The sequence below is a fragment of the Ornithodoros turicata genome, chromosome 1, assembly GCF_037126465.1.
Source record: "Ornithodoros turicata isolate Travis chromosome 1, ASM3712646v1, whole genome shotgun sequence".
Taxonomy (NCBI): Eukaryota; Metazoa; Arthropoda; class Arachnida; order Ixodida; family Argasidae; genus Ornithodoros; species Ornithodoros turicata.
This window is the reverse complement of record NC_088201.1, coordinates 39133436-39153837: the sequence shown is the minus strand read 5'-3', so window position 1 is coordinate 39153837 and position 20402 is coordinate 39133436. Positions and strand designations below refer to the sequence as shown.

Sequence of the window (20402 nt, the reverse complement as noted above, 5' to 3'; positions counted from 1 at the left end):
TGCTGAAATGCACTAGGACCCACCCAATTGGAAGCGACCTTCCAATCGGCAGAACGTTGCGAAACTGATAGTGTTTCGCTCTCTAATTCGAAGGAGACGAAGTTCAAAAGTATTCCTTCGTAATTAATGCCCAAGTATTTATCACTTTTTCGTCCATCGCAATTATGTATTACTTTTTCGGCAACTGTTTTCTCTCACACTTACAACATTTTCCGAAGTCGTCTAACTGTTTTCCTGTCCCATTGGACAAGTGGTGTCGGCTAACGGATTCTCCCCTTCACCGAAGAAGGTATCTGCATTTCCAAGTCAAAAGAGAGGTTCTCTGCCATTGTCCTGTTTTCCCGCCTCGATGTGGCCTTTACAGCTCAGTGGCGTTACCGCTTGAGGCAAGTTGACTCTCCCACCTGCTGTCACTGTAGTGTTCTTGAGGATCTGGAGCATATTCTTCTTCATTGCCCCCACTACCAACCTTCCCGAACCACACTCTCCGAGTCTCTTCGTCAGCTGGACTCTCGCCCCTTCTCCCTATCGAAATTGCTTGGTCCCTGGCCTAATCCAGCCCAGCAACGCTCTGCGCTTAAAGCTCTTCTGACATTTCTGGACACCATCGGACTTCGATCGTTATTGTGAAGGGGCTCGTTATTTTATTTCCCACATTCCCACCAGCAATGGGGTAGAGTATCGCCAGTGGCGATGAACCTCCCCACTCTCCAAAGCCAAAAATAAAGTTGTTTTTGTTTGTCCTGTCCCATTTGTTCTAATTTGTCTTCTGCTTTCTTTTACACTGGGATTTCTTCAGAACTTTCAGTTATGCGAGTTCACGGGATCGCACTACATCATTCTATAGATTGAGTTGCTCGAAGGGTACCTGTGGCCAGATATCACAAATCAGACAACGGCGCTACCAGCGTCTCCCACGCATGTAGCGATTCCAATCTGCATGGATATGGCGTACTGCTATCCTTCCAGTTTCTTCAGAAATTTTTCTTCACCACCTACGGATGACGTTCCCGAGTTGAGTTAGGCTCGGAAATATAAGCCTGCGTGAATGACAATTTGAACAGGAAACGAATAGAGAGTGTAAAACGAAAGAAAGTGGGGATGTATTCGAATACATGGAATCGACATGGAATATTCGCTGAAAGTGCAGAAGGACGAAAGGAAGATACTGAAAGTTCACGTATGTTTTTGTTTTTCTCGGTTTCTTTTTTTCTTTTCATTGTGCTTCACATTCTGGATATTCTACACGCATCTTTATGCATCTACTTAATAAATGCCCTAAATTTGGGAGCCTTGTCTAAAATCAGAATGTCTGTGAATCGCGCACAGAAAAGGGAGACAACATGTCGTTATTTACCGAGCTGGTTGCCTGCCGATGTGAGGGGCATGCTGCTCGGAGGGATCGTCCATCCTGGGCATTCTTTATGGGGGAACTCTGTCGACATCTGGCTTATATCGAGCGTCCGAGGAAAAGCCAGGAAAAATAAATCGAAATACGAACCAGGGCCTGAACACACACACAAACAAAAAAAAGGCCAGTGGTAACGGCGTCGGTAACCACCGGAATGACAACCTCATTCAAGAATGCACATCAAAAGAAGCAGTGAAGCCCCCCCCCCCCCCCACCCCTCCATAAATGCTGCGGTGTATTGCGCAACAGATAACATGTGCTCTTCCGCAAGAACGAGAGTCTTAGCTGATCTGTAGCGCGCGAGAGAGGTCTCCGATGTGCACACCCCTAAACTCAACTCCTTCAGAGAATGCCGGTGGTTCTGACGACACGGAGTGTAGCGCTGCGCCGTGTTCGTAGCAGACGAATTTTCAGTGAGGATCGAGACCTCGCAGCTGTTCCTGCTCCCCACTCGCAAGCTACGTCACACGGACCTAATTATGTCACGCCAGGGGATCGGGCCGGACCTCCAAGGTCGTGACGCTCCGCTCATGGCTGCTTTTTCAGGGAGTTTTTGTAAATTTAACTGCGCAGTGACACGACACCGTGCTGGGGAAATACTTTGCACGGTGGTTCCTGGTAGACTGCTTGATGAATGAAGTAGAGTTTCGAACAATGCTTAATGTCAGTTCCTTGAACGTAGCGCTTCCTTTCCTTTCATGAGGAGCACTTTAATTTCTGATCTTTTTGAAGTTTAGAACTTTCAGTTTGAGGATATCTGAGTTTTCATGCGCGCAACAGTTGAACGTTCAACCGTCCTCAACATCAAGGCTATGTCGCCCACTACGAAAAGGGTTTCGCGGTACGAGATGCATTTTATATTCGCTTTGAAATTCGAATGAAATATACAGTTATGCGTACTACTACAGTCGACCCGCGTTTATCCGGACGGCTTCGTTTCCTGTGAAAATGTCCGGATAGCGGGGGAACCGGATAAGTGAAACGCGAAATTCCAGAGTGATCCTAAAAGGACATCTTTATTGACCATTACACAGAAAACTATCCATTGTCATCTGTTTCATTCTAATACACGCATCCAGTTCTTGCAAACCTTTGCGAATGGCATTGACTTGCAAAATATTGTTCTGTTGCTCGAAAAATAATAGCGCTGTTCTCAGTGCCGCCCGCTCATATTCTACCGTCACAGCTAGTGCATCCACGCTTTCATCATCAGATTCTTCTTGAACACTATCGGAAGCGACGACACTGACGATGTCGTCATCTATGATTGCAGCGCAGGGGTCCTCGTTGTGGACCTTCTCAGTCTGAAATCACCAGACTGCTCAGTGGATTACTTTTGTGTAGCATGAAAAGTCGGAAAGGGAGAAAATTCTTCCCAGCAACACAGTCTTTGTGTCTGTAAAAAGAAGGCCACGACCAGGGTTCTCAACCTCGCTTGACTAGGTGTGGGCCAAGTGTCGTTCCTGGACAAGGGCCGGATAACTGAGGCCGATTGTTGGGTACTAGTCATTTCTGTTCCCTGGAATTCGCGTCGGAGTCCGGAAGCTGAAGTCCGGATAAACGAGGGCGAAATACATGGGAAGAAATCCGTCCCTACGCTTTTTTGTCCGGATAGCGCAGGATCCGGATAAACGCGGGTTGACTGTATTTGAAAATTTCTAATACTACCAGTCTTCTTAAGTTTTGAAGAAAGCATGCGCTGAATTCATGAGACCAAATTGGGTAAACAATGTGAATGTTGTACAGGGTGAACTCTCGATGAACAGATGCATTTCTGAGTGGTATTTCACAAACAAACTTCCTCGCAACACGAGAGCAGCATACGACAATGGTATAGGAAGAGACAGGTTAAAAATCTGCCCTACTTCTAAAGTACGCAACCTACACACAGTATTGATGATTTCAAAATCGTATATTTATGTTATTGTTACTTCGCGGCCAGTCAGTGCTGAAAGGTTAGTACACAGTGCCACCTATCCTGCTACTGAATAACAAATTGTAAAAGCCAATTGCATGCAGTACTGCAATCTGCACATGAGAAAGAAAGAGGGACATCAGCACACCGCTGCGCACACCGAAGCTCTAGACAAAGGCCACGACATCCGGCTACAGTGGATACCGGGTCACGTGTCATATCCGGGAACAAAGTAGCCGACCGTCTGGCACTGAACGCGCGCCCACACAGAAAGTCTATTTCACCGGCTCCGACGCGAAACGTACTCTTGGTCTTCTGCGAACCCGACTGGTAAAACGTGATTGGTTGAACGTAAGGGTACCGACGTCACCTCACATATCGAATACCGTCAAGGATGCCCAGACCACTGGAATCCTTACTCCACCGATTTCGACTGAACGTTCCCCACGGCTGCGCCTTTCTACACCGTATCGGGATAGCTCCATCACCAGACTGCATCCAATGCGCAGTGCCAGAGGACGCTGAACACATACTGCTCAGCTGCGAGCGATTCACGGCAAGTCGAGAAGCTCTCCGGGTTGCCTTGTTCAGACACGACAACGGCCGTCTTGACCTCAAGAAGGTACTCGGTGACTGGCCAGCAGCGCATCGACATGTTCTCCTTCCTTAGGACGTTTGTGGAACAAACATACTTTTAGACTCCTTGGTAGACAGACCTCACTACCATAACCGTACTGGAGTAGCTTGCCCAACGTAGAGTTGGGCCAACCATCTATATATCTTTCTTTCTTTTACCAAGCAACCAACCAACCAACCAACCAAAAGGGGACACCTAATGCAAGTTTCAGACTAATTATTGACAGCCGCCTTCTGGTTACCTTTTCTGGAAATTATTTCACGCATCCAGGTCTGCATGTCCCCATCAGGCTCAGATTCTAGTAAGTACCGATATATTTACACATCTCTGACTCGCACCCTCGAAAGTTCCAAACTTTCAACAACATCCGGTCAGCAAAAACGACACAGTTACTCTGGAACCGTTTCGGGTGTGGGCACAAGCTGAGATTTTGTTGTCTACATCAGTAAGCTTCCCTGCACTTTGCCATGGTCAAGGAGAATGAGATGAAAAAGACGGACGAGCGGTGCACTAGAGCGCACGAAGGAAGAGATAGTCGGGATGCAAGAGCGTTTGTGGTTTGGCTTGCGGGGGAACGGCAACATCGATCCGTGACACTGGTTCACGACCTTTCACTGGCAGCTCCTTCCTGGCACTTGGTCTTGTGCTAGGTCTTATCGACAGCTTGTCCCGGTTCCCGGTGTGCTGCTCTCATCCACGACACCAACCTCCGGTTTAGTGTACGCAGCCCTGGTCCTCGTTCACATTCCTGGCCCTGCTGTATCTGACTTGGCCCTCCCACAAGATACCCCAACCTATAGTTCTCACTTCACTCCACTTTCTAAACAGTAAAACCTTTTCTATGCAGTGCTGGCTATGTCTCGTGCTACCTGTAAGCCACTAAATACAGAGTATCATGTAGTCTGCCCCTAACTGTGAGTACACCTGCGCTTGTGTAGGTCTCCCCACAGGGCCCCAAGCATTTCTACCTTCTTCAGAACGAGTTCAAGATAATCCGGTGCTGACGCAAAAATACTAACGGTGTCTTCGACTGGTCGTCCCGATACTCCGAGCTGGAGCGAGTCAGACCGCATCTCACTCCACCTCCGAGCCGGAGGGAACGTGTAGAAGCCGAACGTGGCAAGTTCGACCTGAGGAGCGTAGAGGGAAAGCTAACTGACGTGACCTCCGGTGTTTCCTTCGTAGTCTCAACGACGACGACGACGACGACGCGAAACATGGCGGGCATGGCGGAACGGAAACACTACTCAGCGGAAGCTGGCGCAGTCTCGTGACCGGACCAGATTTCGCAACCGCTCCGACGGCGTTGGTGACAGCACTCTATAGAGCGTTCCGAGTTGGAGGAAAGAGCCCCAAATGAACCAGTCAAATGCAGTGAGAGTGCTCTGTTTCGACCAGTCGAAGATGAAACGTGTCTCCAGAGCGCTCTTGAGCGATCGTACACCAGTTCGGACACCAGTCGATCGGACACCAGTCGAAGACACCATAAGTTCATCATCCCGAAAAGGAAAAGTCGCCTCCTGAACAATGGCAGACCTTTCCGAAAACAATGCAAAAGTGTAGCCCTCCCTCAAGTAATATAGAGTACACTGTTCATCTGTCATCACCCCGTGAACTGGAATAGCTGCTTCCTACGAGTAGTGAATGTAACACCGAGGTACTATGACATCACAAAAGGCTGCGGAAATAAGATCAATGACGTCACTCCCTCCAGACGGGGATTCGTTTCCAATAAGTGATGAACGACTCTGACAGAGCTGCTGGTGAGCACGACAAAAACGCGGGACTTTGCAAATCACAAGTGCAAGCCAAGGTGGTGGGTTCTCGCGCGGGGTCGCCAGACAGGAGGTCAATTAACGAGTCAAGATCTAATTAAGCTTTCATTTGGCAATGGAAGAGTGCCTCCTTTCCCCGTAAATGCGTTTGAAACGACGCAAGCGTCCCATCCTAAAGCACTAATTGAGCGCCCAGTGTCATAAATCACTGCCTCATAATTGCTCTTCTATTTGTTGCCTTCTCCGAGATTCCTGTGTAGTGTTGCCCATGCTTGTTCGACTAGTATTTCATACGCCATAGCACTCTTGCTTTCATCATCTCCCCAGCCTCCGTCCCACCAGCTACGATTTTTTCACCGCTCCCCTTTTTGTCTCAGCGCGCATCCACGCCCTTGCATGGACATTCACAAACATACACGCACCCCGTGATTAACGGTTCAGCGTGTAGCGGGACTGAACGAGGATAAAAAAAAACTATTTTTTTGCGCCTGTTTTTTTTTTTTTTTTTTTATCTCGCCTCCCCTTTGTTCTATCTGAGGGATTTATGCGGAGCCTGTTAAAATCTGCGAAAGGAATACGGAAGTGCGCACTTGCATGTGGATAAATGCGAGCAAAGAAGACATTAGCAGAGTGACTGATGATCGTGTTTATGACTATTTTTCTTCTTCCCGCACGGCACGCATCACAATTTATTAATAACTCACGCAGATTCAGAGTCGGACCGCGGCTTTTCATTACTATGGCCTAAAAATGACAGTACGAATGAGATAGATGGTGTACTGAGGATTCATTGCTAATCAAAGTCGAAGCTCCTTCTGGGGATACAGGTCCATACTTTCGACTGAGTCAAGCGCGCACATTAATTTCCTCCATCATTAGCGGAGATCAGGAAAAAGGACTTAGGTGCTTCGTGCGCGAGTTGCTGATCGATTTCGATCAACAAAATCTACGCAAAGTTTAACAGATTCATCGCTGCGTATATCAGCTGTACCTGGTAATCGTCCTCCCTCGCCTCGTGATTCATGGTGTGCTGAGACTGTGTGTTCTGAAATCACAGGAATGCTAGCTAGCTTAGGCCTCCGGAAACGGACTTGTACGGTCCGTTCTTGCGTCATGGCTCTATGTCGCATTGCACGAATTAACAATTTGATGTTGAATGAAAAGATGCCGAACACCTATATCAGCTTTTCAGGAAACGTACATTACGACATAGCGAGATAATGTTGCCCGTGCTACGCTGTCACCTGGCAGTCCCAATAGAGACGTTCGGCTAGAGTTTGGCACGGCGACACTGGTGCCGGCTTTCTTCCCTGGTGGCGGACGAATGAAAAGTTTTCCGGCATATTCTACAGGCGTAGAAGACGATCTTGGCGATTTCACACGTCATCGCGTGAATTCTTTCTTGTGTTCGACGTACCTTAGTGAATGTGTACGATGACCGAGGAAACTGCAGGAAACTGCGAAATAACTGAACTAAATGCTAGAAATAACTTATCTTTGCCACCAAAGATGGCACTGATGTCAGTGAGCGATTGCGACCCCTGGGCACCCGAACGAGTCTATACCCCATGCCCTAATTCTTAACTCATGGATTCTAACCACGTGGAGAGATACCACTTCAGCGCAACTAGGGCAACCCTCTGTCATGCACATCACATGTCCATTACATGAGCCTCATCGTCAGCATTATTTTTGTGACTTTTACTTTTCCACCCAGCCATATTAATGGGTGATTGCCAAGATACGAAATTCGGAAATTTAAGAACTAATATACTTACTACTATGTAAAATATGTTGGCCACTGTCACAAGTTGGTACGAATGCAACGGAATATGAAAGAAAGAAAAATTTATGACACAGCGCTTCCATACCAACATTCAACTATCTGTACACTCTTGATCGAACGTTCTGCTCTAAGTTACACGTTCGAACGGCATTAATCTAATATATGCCACGAATACAAAAAAAAAGTTAGTACAAATAGAATTTACTGCTTCCGAAGGAACAGCAGTTCGCAATCAATTCAATTTCACGCACAAGACAGACGAAACTCATAATAACGCAATAATTATTCAAGAGATTCCTGGGCCTAGTTAAACCTTATTCAATTTTAATGATCTTTTAACTGCATTTCAGATGTCTGAAATCTCATTAACGACTCCATCGCCAAGAATCGCCGAGGAAAACGGGCTCGAAATTAGATTTGAAATTATTGCGCTACAAAAAAAAAAGAAAAAGAAAAGAAGAAGTCACCACGTACAGCCTGAAGGGAAAGTAGCACGCAGTTGTCGCTTCTAAGAACGGTAGACCTTTTATTTTTCTTGCACTCATCTGTATACTCTTTCGTCGCATGGAGCGACAATACTGTATGTACTACGAGCATCACTCATTGATGAAACCCAATCGAATCGTAAACGAATTGCACAGTCAAAGTATAGATGTGTTTCAGTGTAGCAGACTGTTAGGTACACGCTAAAGACAGATTGCGGTGGTGGTGGTAGTGGTGGTGACGACGACTTATGTGGGCAGCGTCAGGACTATAACCATCGACAAGATCTGATGGTATGATATGAGAAGGATGAAGGTCGAAAGTTAAGGGGGGATATGTTTAATGGCAAAGAAGAAAAGGGAAAGGTTAGGCCATGCAAGAGGCTTGCTATTCCCGAAAAAAAAAAAAGAGGAAGACTGCTCCTGCACTAGTCACTGTACAGGCAGGCACTGCAGGGAGACATCACAAAATGCCAAAGAGTCCAGCATCCCGAAGTAACCGTAGCAGGGCAGTTGTGACCTCAGCGTGCTCAGTAGGGCAGTTGACGAAAAGTCAGCGAGTGCCGGTATATGTTGTGTTGTGCTCTAGTTGTCGTTCGTTCAGCCTCTACAATTTACGTTAAGGAGTAGATCGGTCACTGTTAGGATTGCTGAGGAGTCCCATGAGCAAGTGAACGCTGAGTGCGAGTCCCATTTTCTGGATGAAGCAGACTAGGTTGCGAGGTTTGGAGTATCTTTCAGTGAAAGGTTTGGAGTACCTATCTCCGGAATGTAGGCAGTGTTGTACATAGCGGCGCGACTAGTAGAGCCGCTACCGTATTCGCTACTGTTTCAGTAGCGGAGTAGCGAACGCGCAACATAAACATTTTAAATTGGTAACCGAAAAAGTATTTCCGCTACAAATATGGGTAGCGGTGGACTCTGTCTCCGCTACCGCTACTTTTCATAATATGGACGACGTGGAACACGGGGGGGGGGGGGGGGGGGGGGGGGGTATGGGAGATAACGGCGAAGCATAATTTTTCCTTATTGTTTTTAGTTACTTGCTAATCAGACAAACTCATATGACGATCTTCCTCAATTTCGCGAACTTTTATAAGCTAAGCGCAATCGAATAGTTTGAAATATAATTTGTGTTATTGACGTTTTTAGCTCACATTTGCGAAACACAAAGAGGTATGTTTAACATACTGCATAACATGGAACGGATAAGCTAGTTCCCGTCATACAATCAGTTGCAAAACTAATGTGAGCGTGTTGATATCACATTTAAAACTGTTTTTTGCAACTTTATTATTCGGAGCAGATAAACAAAGCGTCGTGTCCTTTGGAACAAGAATACGAAAATATATCGGAAACGCCCCGAGATATCGCTCCAAACTTATTATTGCACTCTAAACGTACTGCCCACTCTGCTCCAAAGTGTTTGCGCCGTAGGTGAAGCATTTCTCGCAAAATATAATTACTTAGCATATACGGGTTGCTGAATGCGATGTAGTTATTTTCTCACAATACGTTACGCAAGCCTGTGAGCCACGAAGAGTGAAGTAATAACATTATTCCGGAGTCAGTGTGCCAACATACTTATTAATGCTATTTGCACACTTACTTAGTGACGGTACACATGCGATTAACTTGATTCTTGACAGCGTCTGACATGTTCAGCGAAAAGAAACATTTTTTTTCTCGAAATGCTTTACTGGGGAGGTAATCTGACACGGGTAGACTCTTTTTTTTTTCGTACAGTCAAACGTTTTGTAAGAGGAGAAGACATACCGTTTGGCTGACCTTTCCTCCTTTTTTTTGTATTTGTTGTAATAAAAAACACTGCCTATTTTGTTCTAAATCTTAATCTGATTTGATGTTTATGATAGAGACTGAAGCTCGATGGTTCCAAAGCCTCCGATGGCCTGTCTCCAGTTTGTTTGTGGCGGGGAGTGTCAAGAAAGATGTCGTTACATATTCACGGGCTCCATGACCGGCTCCATCTCGTGACCTCGTTTGGCTTTTCTATTCGCGCCATCTTGCATCATTAAACAGTTAGATCGTTGCCTTGCACGGGTGTCCTCTCTCCTTGCTACAATATATGTACGCAGTTCCTTCAGGCGCTCCAAGTTTTCAATCGCGAGAGTCAGGTATACGATGTTGCGCCGAACAGTCCCGTCAGTACTTCTTGATCAGGGGAATGGGGATCTTCCCAGGTTTCGGCACCAATATTATGACAAGAAGAGAGGACATCCCAGCTGGGCAACGATCTCACTGTTTAATAATGCAAGATGGCACGAATAGAAAAACCAAAACGAGGTCACGAGACCCGGGCCATGGAGCCCGTGAATATGTAACGACATCTTTCTTCACACTGGGGACAGGCCATCGGAGGCTTCGGAACCATCGAGTTTTACGCTCCCGCACCACACGTTTTGTTCAGAGTATCTGTTCTTTTCCTTCGGACTTGAGGGGAGAGACGCCAGCCGGTTTGAAAACCGGCGCGAAGGACTCCGTCGATGAAGATCCTTCATGCGCTCCCAGAATATTGTCAGGATCGGACAGTTCTGGTATCACCTTGCTGCAGTAGTCTACGAAGAGACCACACAGGTGCTCCTTCAAAGTGGACGTGTCTTGGGAGAAACTGTTGAGAATCATCTCGCCATTCGCCGACATCCGTTCATCTTGTTCCGGAGGAATATTTTCTGAATGGGACTGTACTGTCGCAATGATTTCACCTTCTGATATGCTGGCATGGTTCAGGAACCGGTCGACCCCACCGTCTTTCTGAAGCCTTCTGATGGGACTGCAATCTTTCAGCAAGACATCTAGGTCATCCAGGAGAAATGTGGTCGATGTAGTCGCATCGCAGTACTGGTTATTACTACTTGTGTGCACGTCGTCCTCACGGGGTGACGCAATCAGACTGTCCAGGTGCATCTCTGAACCACTTCTTGCCTGCTCTTCTGAAAATAAGGTGTGCGAATAATGCATCCCTGAGCTCGTCGCAGTTTTGTGCTCGTCTTGGACGAGATTCCTTGAGCTCTCTGGCTTCACGCCCTCCAGTCTCTATTTTAAGCCACCTTGAGTTCCTTGTTTGCTCGTTGCAAACACAAGGGGACCTACTTCTCTCTGGACTCTCGGGAAAGTCCGTCTGGACGCTTCTGGAGCTTCTCCCACTGATGGACAAGTCTTCGGACACCGAGAACACTGACGTATCATTATCACCCCGCCTTGTCGAGTCCAACGTAGACCGTTTGGAGAGGTTCACCGTGATGAATCGATCACCTTCGTCTTCGGACAGATTTCCGGCGAGTTGAGTAAACTGTCTTTCACATTTGCTCCACTTTCTTCAACGACATCAGTCCTGTCGAGGTTGAAGTCCTGTTGAACTTCGTCGTAGCGAGCTCCAAGTTTCGAAGGCATGTCTTCATTTTTCGGTGAACATGACGCCTTGTCCTCGACTACATCATGACTCTTTGCCTCTTGAGCGTCTCCAGGCTTCGCAGCAGAACGTGACTTTTCAGGGCTGCTGGCTTCAGAGTCACCTCGCGTCACGACTATGTTGGAGCCTGCGATCTCTGCACAGTACCGGGCTCTATTCTCGGGCTTTGTTTGCTCCTTCGGAATGGAGGTCAGTGCAGAAATGCAAAAAAAAGCACCGAGGGAATTGTCTTGTCTCCAAGCTCAAGTTTGCTCTCAGTATCGAAGTCCTTTAAAACGGTCGAGCTATAGACCCGAGAAGTATTTCGAGAGGAACGTTCCTCCGCCAGCAGTTTTTGACCCAAACATAGGAAGCTCCATCATACGTGGCCGATACACCATGTCGCAGTCTTCATGACTCACTGAAGAGTCTAGCGCGGCTCGGGCTCCAACAATGATATCGATGTGGTATTCCAGGTATCGATCGCAAGCTGCGCAGTCAGTCTTCTTCCAAAAGATATTCATCAATGATACTGTGAATCCGTTCATCAAGCTGCGCTAAAGAACCCGCCTTCGCTTCCAAAAACATGAGCTTCGCTGACAACTAGTACCTGGGTAACGGAGCCGTTGTCAAGAAGGACGTCAGGTCCGAAATAGTCCGTGTCACCGTTGCTCGGGCCGCAGTACGCAGTTCCTTCAGGCGCTCCAAGTTTTCCATCACAAGAGTCAGGTATACGATGTTGCCCAACAGTCCGTCAAGCAGACTGACAGACACCTTTCGAAGTAAAGACATCTTTCTTCACAGAGAGTTTTAGTACATCGTACGCAATCGCGTTTGTGTACGTAAGGGATAGCGTTAGTGGAGCTGCGCACTGCGCGAAGCCGTCTTTCTGTCATGGGCGTGCGCGGAACCATCAACGATACCCCTTACGTACTCTACTAAAACTCTCTATTATCTAATCTTGGGTTTAACGTGCCCTACTGTACTCGACGGTGAACTGGTATTAGTTCGTACCAAGGAAGTTATTCTATCGCCCATGTAAGCACATGTTTATAGAGCACGCGTGCTTATATGGACTATGTTGATACGTGACGTCCCCTGCTCCATCAGATTGAAAACTCTCCGCCTGTGGGACCGATTGATTTATTGAGCGTTTCACTTCACAAGAGCATAGTCGATAAGTGTAAGAGTCAAGCTGCACCCTTTTCGTTCAGGTTCAGTGGTTCAGAGCTCCGGCGTTGCAGTGTTCGGTGTTTTTTTGTTTATTTATTATTATTATTATTTTTTTGTGAATCTAAACACCACATGTCATAGTCATCATTTACCTGTTGTTGTTGTTCTCCTTCTTCTTCTTCTTCTTCTTCTTCTTCTTCTTCTTCTTCTTGAAATCTACGTGCGGGGTTCACATTATTGTGTGTGAAAGATTGCAGATCTATTTGCCTTGACGATCTATTCCATTCATTCGGGAGGTGTTATGCCAAAACCTCTATCGTTACAGGATATGATTTTGTGCGTTCTTGCCTAACGTGTGTGTTTCTTCTAACAGGTAGAAGTGGAGTACCCTGAAGAAACGTGTGCTCAGGCATATGCCTACCGCCGACTGTCAGTTGCGTAAGATCTCACCGCAATCCCATCCAAGATGGCATCCGAGATGAGTGAAAGCACAGAAGTGGAGCGCAAGTTTATTGTGCCAGCTGACATACACGTTCGCTTAGAAAACGTCGGTGCTATTCCTATTAGCGAAAAGGAATTTACGGATGTGTACTACGACACCCTTGATCACACTCTCTGTAAGAGAGACCACTGGTTGAGGAAACGAAGCGAATATGATCGCTGGGAGCTCAAGTACCGGCGAATGGGTGACGTGGTGTTACAGCACCACGCGCGAGCGTACCGAGAAGTAAATGCGGAGAAATACATATTGGCCATATTGACAGCGCTGCCAATGAGAGATATCAAGGATGACGTTACAGCGCTTCATGAGCTCGTTTGCAACGGCATCCTACATGTCTTGGCGTACATCAAAACCCGTAGGAGGACGTACAAGACATCTGGGCGAGCAACTGTCGTCGTGGATGAGATGGACACTGGGTTCTCTGTGGGGGAGATTGAAGTCCTGGTTCCCAGTGGACGAAACGATGAAACCGAGAAAGCCACGGAAGAGATCAATCGGCTTCTCTCATTGTTGGGTATGTCAAAGCGTCCAGCTTATTTATTATCCTGAGTGCTGATGTTCACTTCTGTCTTCGTGCGCCACGTATCGTGCCTGCCACGAATATATTCCCATGTACCCCAAAACCAAGCAATATTTTCATTAATCATTTTCGCATTGTCTTGCTGCCAGCGTTCCCATTTTAAGATGCGTTTATGGATAACTGACGCACAAAACCACCTCATTGCTGAAGTCTGATGGTTGTCAACACCGCAGGGAGCGAAAGCTACAGCGCGTGGTGTAAAGGCTCAAGCGATGAAACACACAGCATCGTCAGAATGTATTCGTGGTCGTTGCTGTATATTTCGTCCTGTGGCGAGGTCATAAATTATCCTATGACGACTATAAGACACTAAACCAACGTTCCCGGATTCACTCACGCTCCACAACGTATGCGTCTCCGATACGGTGCAGGAGCCACTCAAGTATTCGCCACCACAATGCCGATGCACACAAGAAGAGAAATATGCTAAACCGAATGCACAAGTGAGAAAATTGCGTGCTGTCCTAAAACAGTTAGCCCGTGAACTCCACAAAATCGTAGAATTTAGTTTCATTCATGAGACGTGCTTGCTGTCACTGACCCGTGAGCGGCACACCGGAACTACGGGATCGGCCAGATGCGACACTCTTCGCTTTTTATTTTCTAAGGGGCGCCTTCTCTTTTGCGGTTCACTCATTCTGTGGATTCCTGACTTTTGCCGTTAATTTGAGCCTAGCACGAGATCTGTTCACGCACTGATGGCTGCTTTCCCAAGTGGCTTGGAAGTAAGATATATACACGCACGTCTTACCTTAGCCATAATTGAACATTATCGTTGCTCGTATACGTGGCAATCAAACCGAAAGACAGAACAGAAATGGGACATTCTAGCATTACCGTTTACTATCGGTCAGTAACGCCATCAATAAAAGGTAAAGGAGAACCGGAAGATGGCTAATCGCGCTGGCTGGTGCAACACAAGTTCTAACGTGATGTTCATGTTACCGAGTGAAAGCTTCTCCCTTTTCTAGTTTTGGCGTCATAATGGTGGGCCTGATAACTGGGAGGAAAGAGAACGAAATACAGTATCTTGTGCCCCCTCCTTTGTGGAAGACCAAACATACATACACATAGTGAGTGGAAAGTCGTAGTTTCCGAATGGCCGACGAGGGCTTCTTTTATTCGTCTATTACCTTTGCGCTAAAAACTTCAGAAAGCACTGGGGCAACTATACAGTATCAATACAATAGCTTTCGTGATACACGGATGTGGATCAACGACTGGAACGCGCGATGTTCATGTATTCTCTGGGCCCACTGATCGTTCCCGATGAGCATATCAATGTCAACGGCTATGGAGACGTTCTGGAGCAGCATGTACACCCAATGATTCCAACATTTTACCAAGGAGATGGTATCCTGTATCAGGATGATCGGACTCGAACAAATCTAGTCATTTTTTCTTCCGTTAGCAGACCACAGACTCGTTGCAAAGGTAAAGTAAAGTATAGTAAGAAAAATACGGAGATTAAGGCTCCTATAGTACCTTGGGGCCGGCTACGCCATGTCACTTACACATGTAAAAGTAACGATGTCTATGTGTGTGTGAAGAGGTGAAGGAGAGCTATATTGCATAGGTTGTGACCTTCAATTTCCTATCAGCGAGGAGAGCTTTGGGAGTCGCCACCTGGGTGTGGCCGACCGAACTACTTACGCGATGTCCATGTATTATTTAGGCCCACTAATCGTTCCTGATTAGCATATCACTGCCAAGGACTATGGGGTCGTTCTGAAGCAGCACGTGCGCCCAATGATTCAAACATTTTACCAAGAAGATGGCGCCCTGTATCAGGATGATAATGCACCAGTACACACATCGACTGGTAGCAGACGGAACTGGTACAGGTGTTTGCTGTCTCGCAAGCTTATCAGAAAAAATGACATATGAGAAAGATTTGTTAATTATGCGCAATAAAGAAAGAACTAAAAATGTGCCATATTTTCTCCGATGGACATATCGTCTCCGGTGAAATTTATGCATTTTGAAAGAACCGAGCCCTGCCCAGGAAGCTGCAAAGTGAACGTGATCTTGCAGTTTTCGTAAAATGACGGGACAAAAAGTTCTGCTCACTATATAAACAAAGGTTGTTAAACGTTATTCGTGTTGTACGCATAGAGAATTAGTCAAGCATGCCCGGGTGTTACCGGCAGGTTTCAGCACCTGGATCCTCCGATTAGGATGAAAATAGGGACCGGGCGATGCAAACCATGGCAATGTGCAAAAACCTCAAGATTTTTGGGATGCGCCCATTAGATTGGCACAAAACAGGATATAATGCTGCGCCGATCACTCTTGTTCGCTCAGCTAAATGCTTTAGCATTTGGAGCGTGGCAATTCGAAGCGAACCGCATCAAATAATGTTTAACCGTTGTCCTGTGAAGAGCAGTACGTGCTCGACTTCAGCAGCTTTCCTGAATGCGCAGCACTTCGCCGCTGCAGTCCTGATCTTAAACTCGCACATAGCAAGCGTTACCGTTATGTTGAAAGTTGGTGCGCTCCAAAGGTCACACGGTGGCACGTAGAAACCTAACCTTTTGGTAGGCCGCATTTTGAAATAAACGCGGCTCGAGAGCTCGTGGCGAATCACCGACGAAGTGACGCAGTTAACGCGCGTTCGGGATAACGACAAGTTGAAGATCACGGCCATTATCTCATTGGTAGAAGAAGAAGAAGAAGATCGGCCGCACTCACGTCACGCTCAATTCCTGAGCTTGCACAGACCCCCGAATTCACAGATGTGACTTGACTTGAAGCCGCATATTCTTGACTTGTGCAGCGCCAAGACTTGTCTTCGCTGAAGACGGTTTTGCGTGTTTCATGAACTCTCCCGCTTGGCTTACTTCGTCAAGTTGAGCCTGCTAACTTCAACTGCGTCTGGGAATGAGATTTTCGTACAATTTTGCGCTTAAATTTTGCTTTGCAGTGTGAAAACGACATTTCTTAGCGTCAGGGCTCATAATATGTGCGCCACCTGTCGTCTGGCACCAACACTTGTGCAAATGCGCTGTAAACGATGACGCATCAGCTCATGTAAAGCCAAGACAAGGCAAGATTTTGAGTGTCATGTGGCTTCCCGAAGCTGCCGGACTGGAGCGCTATCCAAGTCGGGTTCAAGGTGCATGGCCTGAGCGCTGACCTAAAACTTTCACCACACGCGTCAAGTCGAGCTAGCTGCGTAAAAACGCTTCCAGCCGAGGAGGGTTTCTGAAGTGCATTGACACTCTTACAAGGCAGCTGCAAGTCAAGTCGAGATCAAGTCATATCTATGAATTCAGGGGCCAAGTTGGAGGCGATATAGGGTATAGTCACCATCTCTTATCAAACATCGTTTGTCGGAAAAGCAGATCTTAGTGAAGTATGTCAGCGTTCCCTCATGTGCCCTCTCGCCTTGTTAACAAGGCGTTATTCTCTTACAGGTTGCATCCCTTATCGGATACATATTTGTTGACAGAGATGCCACTTCCGGTTGCGATTATTCACCAAGTGAGGGAAACTGAGATGCAACTCGCGTGTCGAGTCGAAGACCAGGCGGCCTCCAGTCCGGTGCAAAGCGAGGTCCGAAACGAAAATTCTTCGAAATAAGACAATGGCCAAGCAGAACAGACAATTGCGACCACGTTCTGTTTGGGTAGCTGTCCGTGGAAGCATTTCCCCGGCCGCATCCGCCGGCAGTTGTAGCGAGCACGCCAGGAAGCCGTTCGTACAACAACGTGAGCCGCCCACCGAGGAACCACTGTAACAGCTCGCTGATTCCCGCCAAAGAAAAACGGCCACTCGCTCGGAAAGTTTTGGCTAAACGTCGTTCCTAGTCTTATATCGGCTCCGTTTAACACCGACCCACTCTATGGATTCGGATGTGTGAGCAAAACATGGAAGCGGCAGCAAAACAAATTAACTCATTTCTCGAAAATTCGTTAAAAAAAGTTCGTCTTTTTAATTAACATGCTTGTCAAGTGCAATCATTTATAAACATATGCACGCGTGCGCAAAAACACATATAAGGACTCGCTAAATGGGAAGGGAAGTCAGTCTCGCAGTCATCGGCTGTGCGAATAAAAAAAAAAGTTTCCTTTTAACTGACGAAGGGCGTACTCTGGGCGCCCGATGTGACGTACTACCCCCCCCCCCCTCTCCCTCCCACTCCTTCCTGCTGTCCTCCCCTGCCCACGTCTCTACGTCGCTCATAACCACAGCTGCTTCGCGGTGTGCTACCACGAAATCAAACAGTTTGTCACGTGCAGCAACTAGAAACTGGTTGATTATATACTCGAAGCGTTCAGGGCTGAGGGAGACCAATGCCGATACGGCCGATACAGCATAAAACCTCTCTTTTTTCTCAAGATTTTATCACTCTTAATGCCAGAACCACACAATACTAAGAGTCTCAGTCAAATGTTTCACAGAACTATAAGCTGGATACCTTGTTTTATCATTATTCCCGAGCAATACATCAACGACCGTTTCACTTTTCAGTTGGCACCTCGGTAAAAGTTGAAACAGAAAGAAGGAGAAGCATGAAGCATTAGAAAGAAGGCCGTTAATGTCCACCTGATTTGACGCGTATAGAAGAATTACCGCAATTTTTCACGCAGTCAAACCACTCTCTAGCAGACCCCGTGTGCACACAAACGGAATGCAAAATGAATGCACCCGAAGCCAAACTCAAGAGGCAAAGCCATAACTTACATCGGTTAGGCACGCATCTATAGCGGAAAATAAAGAGGGATTGCCTCTGTACAGAAATTCCGGCAACGCCACTTTATCTCGAAAATATTCCTTTCACAGGAAATGATTAATTAAACTAATCTAGGGAGAACAGCCCAGATTCCTCTTGATAAATAGGCCCTAATTATTGCTGTATCGTTCGGATCTCTCTTTTGAGCTCAGCTCCATTGTTATGGTAATTCCGCCAGCTTTCTTGTACAACTCGGAGCGCATTTCTTGGCAAGCTGGCCTGTATGCACTTGTAATCGCGTGCTGCGCGCACCAGACGTAACCCGATTATCAACTAATATTTCGCCAGCAAAAGAAAGCTATCGAAACAATAGTAAATAGAAAAACAGCAAGCCAGACAGCTATGCACCTAAATTTTAACGGCATAAATCAAGAGGAAGAAGCACTAATGCCAGGAACATGCGAATTATTCCCAAACCCGTCGAGCAGTCTTCGCCGAGTAACAAGAAAGGGAGGATAAATGTAGCACGTCCTCGCGAGCTGATATTAAAAAACTCAGTACGCCACCCTAATGAAGTAAATTACGTGTTGTCGGATGGAAAAGAAACGCACCTGAATTTCAAACGATTACTGAGCAGTGATTCTAAACATATTGTTCAGCAGACGGGAATGTCAGTTTGCTACGGTTATCTTGCGTCTTGGTCATCAAGTGCATGAAATCATCCATCGCCCATCTTCCCCCCTTGCGAGGTGTCCGGCCCTCATTTTCAACTTTTTTTTTTTTTTTTTGCTTCTCCTGCGCGCTGGTGCTCGCGTGCCCAGTTCTCGTTCTTGTAGTTAATCGCTCTTTTTTTCTCCACTTTGTTACAGCCGCTTGTTTCAACAACAGTTCCTGGCTTAAGAAGCGCATAATAACCGAGATTAATCTTTATGTACATCCCAAGTTACCACCTACTTTGAGTAAACTCGTTAGGGTTTCTGCGGCGCTTTGTTGTTTCCACTCTCTCTCTCTCTCTCTCTCTTTCACACTCTCTCCTCGTGTTCGCCATTGTCACACTGGCGATAGTCAAAAACAGCTCGTCTCCTACGTGTGTATCAAAGTATTACCGGGGTTGTGACATTTCGTCCCAGGTTGTGCAAAATAAACTGTGAAAGACGGTTATTTGCATCGATGTGAACCACATTCCAAGTTTTACTGCAAAAGGGGTAACGCACTGCGAACACCGAAAGTCATCCGGCTCCGACATCGATGCAGGCGTCTACGCCAGTGAGGCAGCGCGAGAGGTCACGTGCTTACGAGTACCAATGGGACTGGCCGAGGCTCTCGTTCCTCTTATGTCAGAGCTTGACGCGTACCTGCGTACAAGCGTTTATATCTCGCCAAGTAAGACACGTAGAAAAATAATTCTTTTTACTCCATACTCCTGCGTACAGCACAATGTGTGCAGTAGTATGTAATGCGTCGCATATATAGAAGTGCCACATCCCGTTTGACTTTCAATCTACAGTGCCACGTACTCTATGAAAGGAATTCAGTCTACAGTGTACATTCGGAGCGGTTGGAGACCACTAAATGCCAGCCAGTGCAATAAGAAAAAAAAAAGGAAAGTGAAATCTTTAACGCTTCCCTAAACACCACGTATGCACTCTTGCAAAATCTGTGCGCTTAGGAGAATCGTGTATCGAGAGAACATTTGAAAAAGACGCACAGGAACTTGCTGAGTGGTCTGCTCTTCCAACGCCGAGCGGTTTGCGTTACGTAATACACACACACACACACACACACACACACACATACATTGGATGGTAATGGGCTGGGCGATTCACCGCCGCTGAGGCGGTACACTGCCCTATTTCGCGTTGGGGGAGGATGAAGGGATGATGATGGAGCTTTCAAAGAGCCGTCGCCAGACCGGTGGAGCACAAGTACTCTGCCAGAAGACGAAGGCCCTGCGACTGGTGGGCAGCGTTCGACCACGGACCGAGGATCTTCGCTAGGTTGAACGGCCGCTTGTCGATGCGTTGCATAGAGAGTTCCATTAGGGCACGCTCGTGGTG

General features: G+C 46.8%; 1 protein-coding gene across 1 annotated transcript in view; it reads left to right on the top strand.

The window, feature by feature from the left end:
- LOC135378041 (thiamine-triphosphatase-like) overlaps positions 1-20402 on the top strand; it is a 204004-nt gene that overhangs the window by 143267 nt on the left and 40335 nt on the right. The window contains exon 3 of the mRNA XM_064610878.1: positions 12962-13604. Coding sequence (XP_064466948.1) covers positions 13055-13604 — 550 coding nt within the window. The 5' untranslated portion in view covers positions 12962-13054. The remainder of the gene's footprint in view (positions 1-12961; positions 13605-20402) is intronic.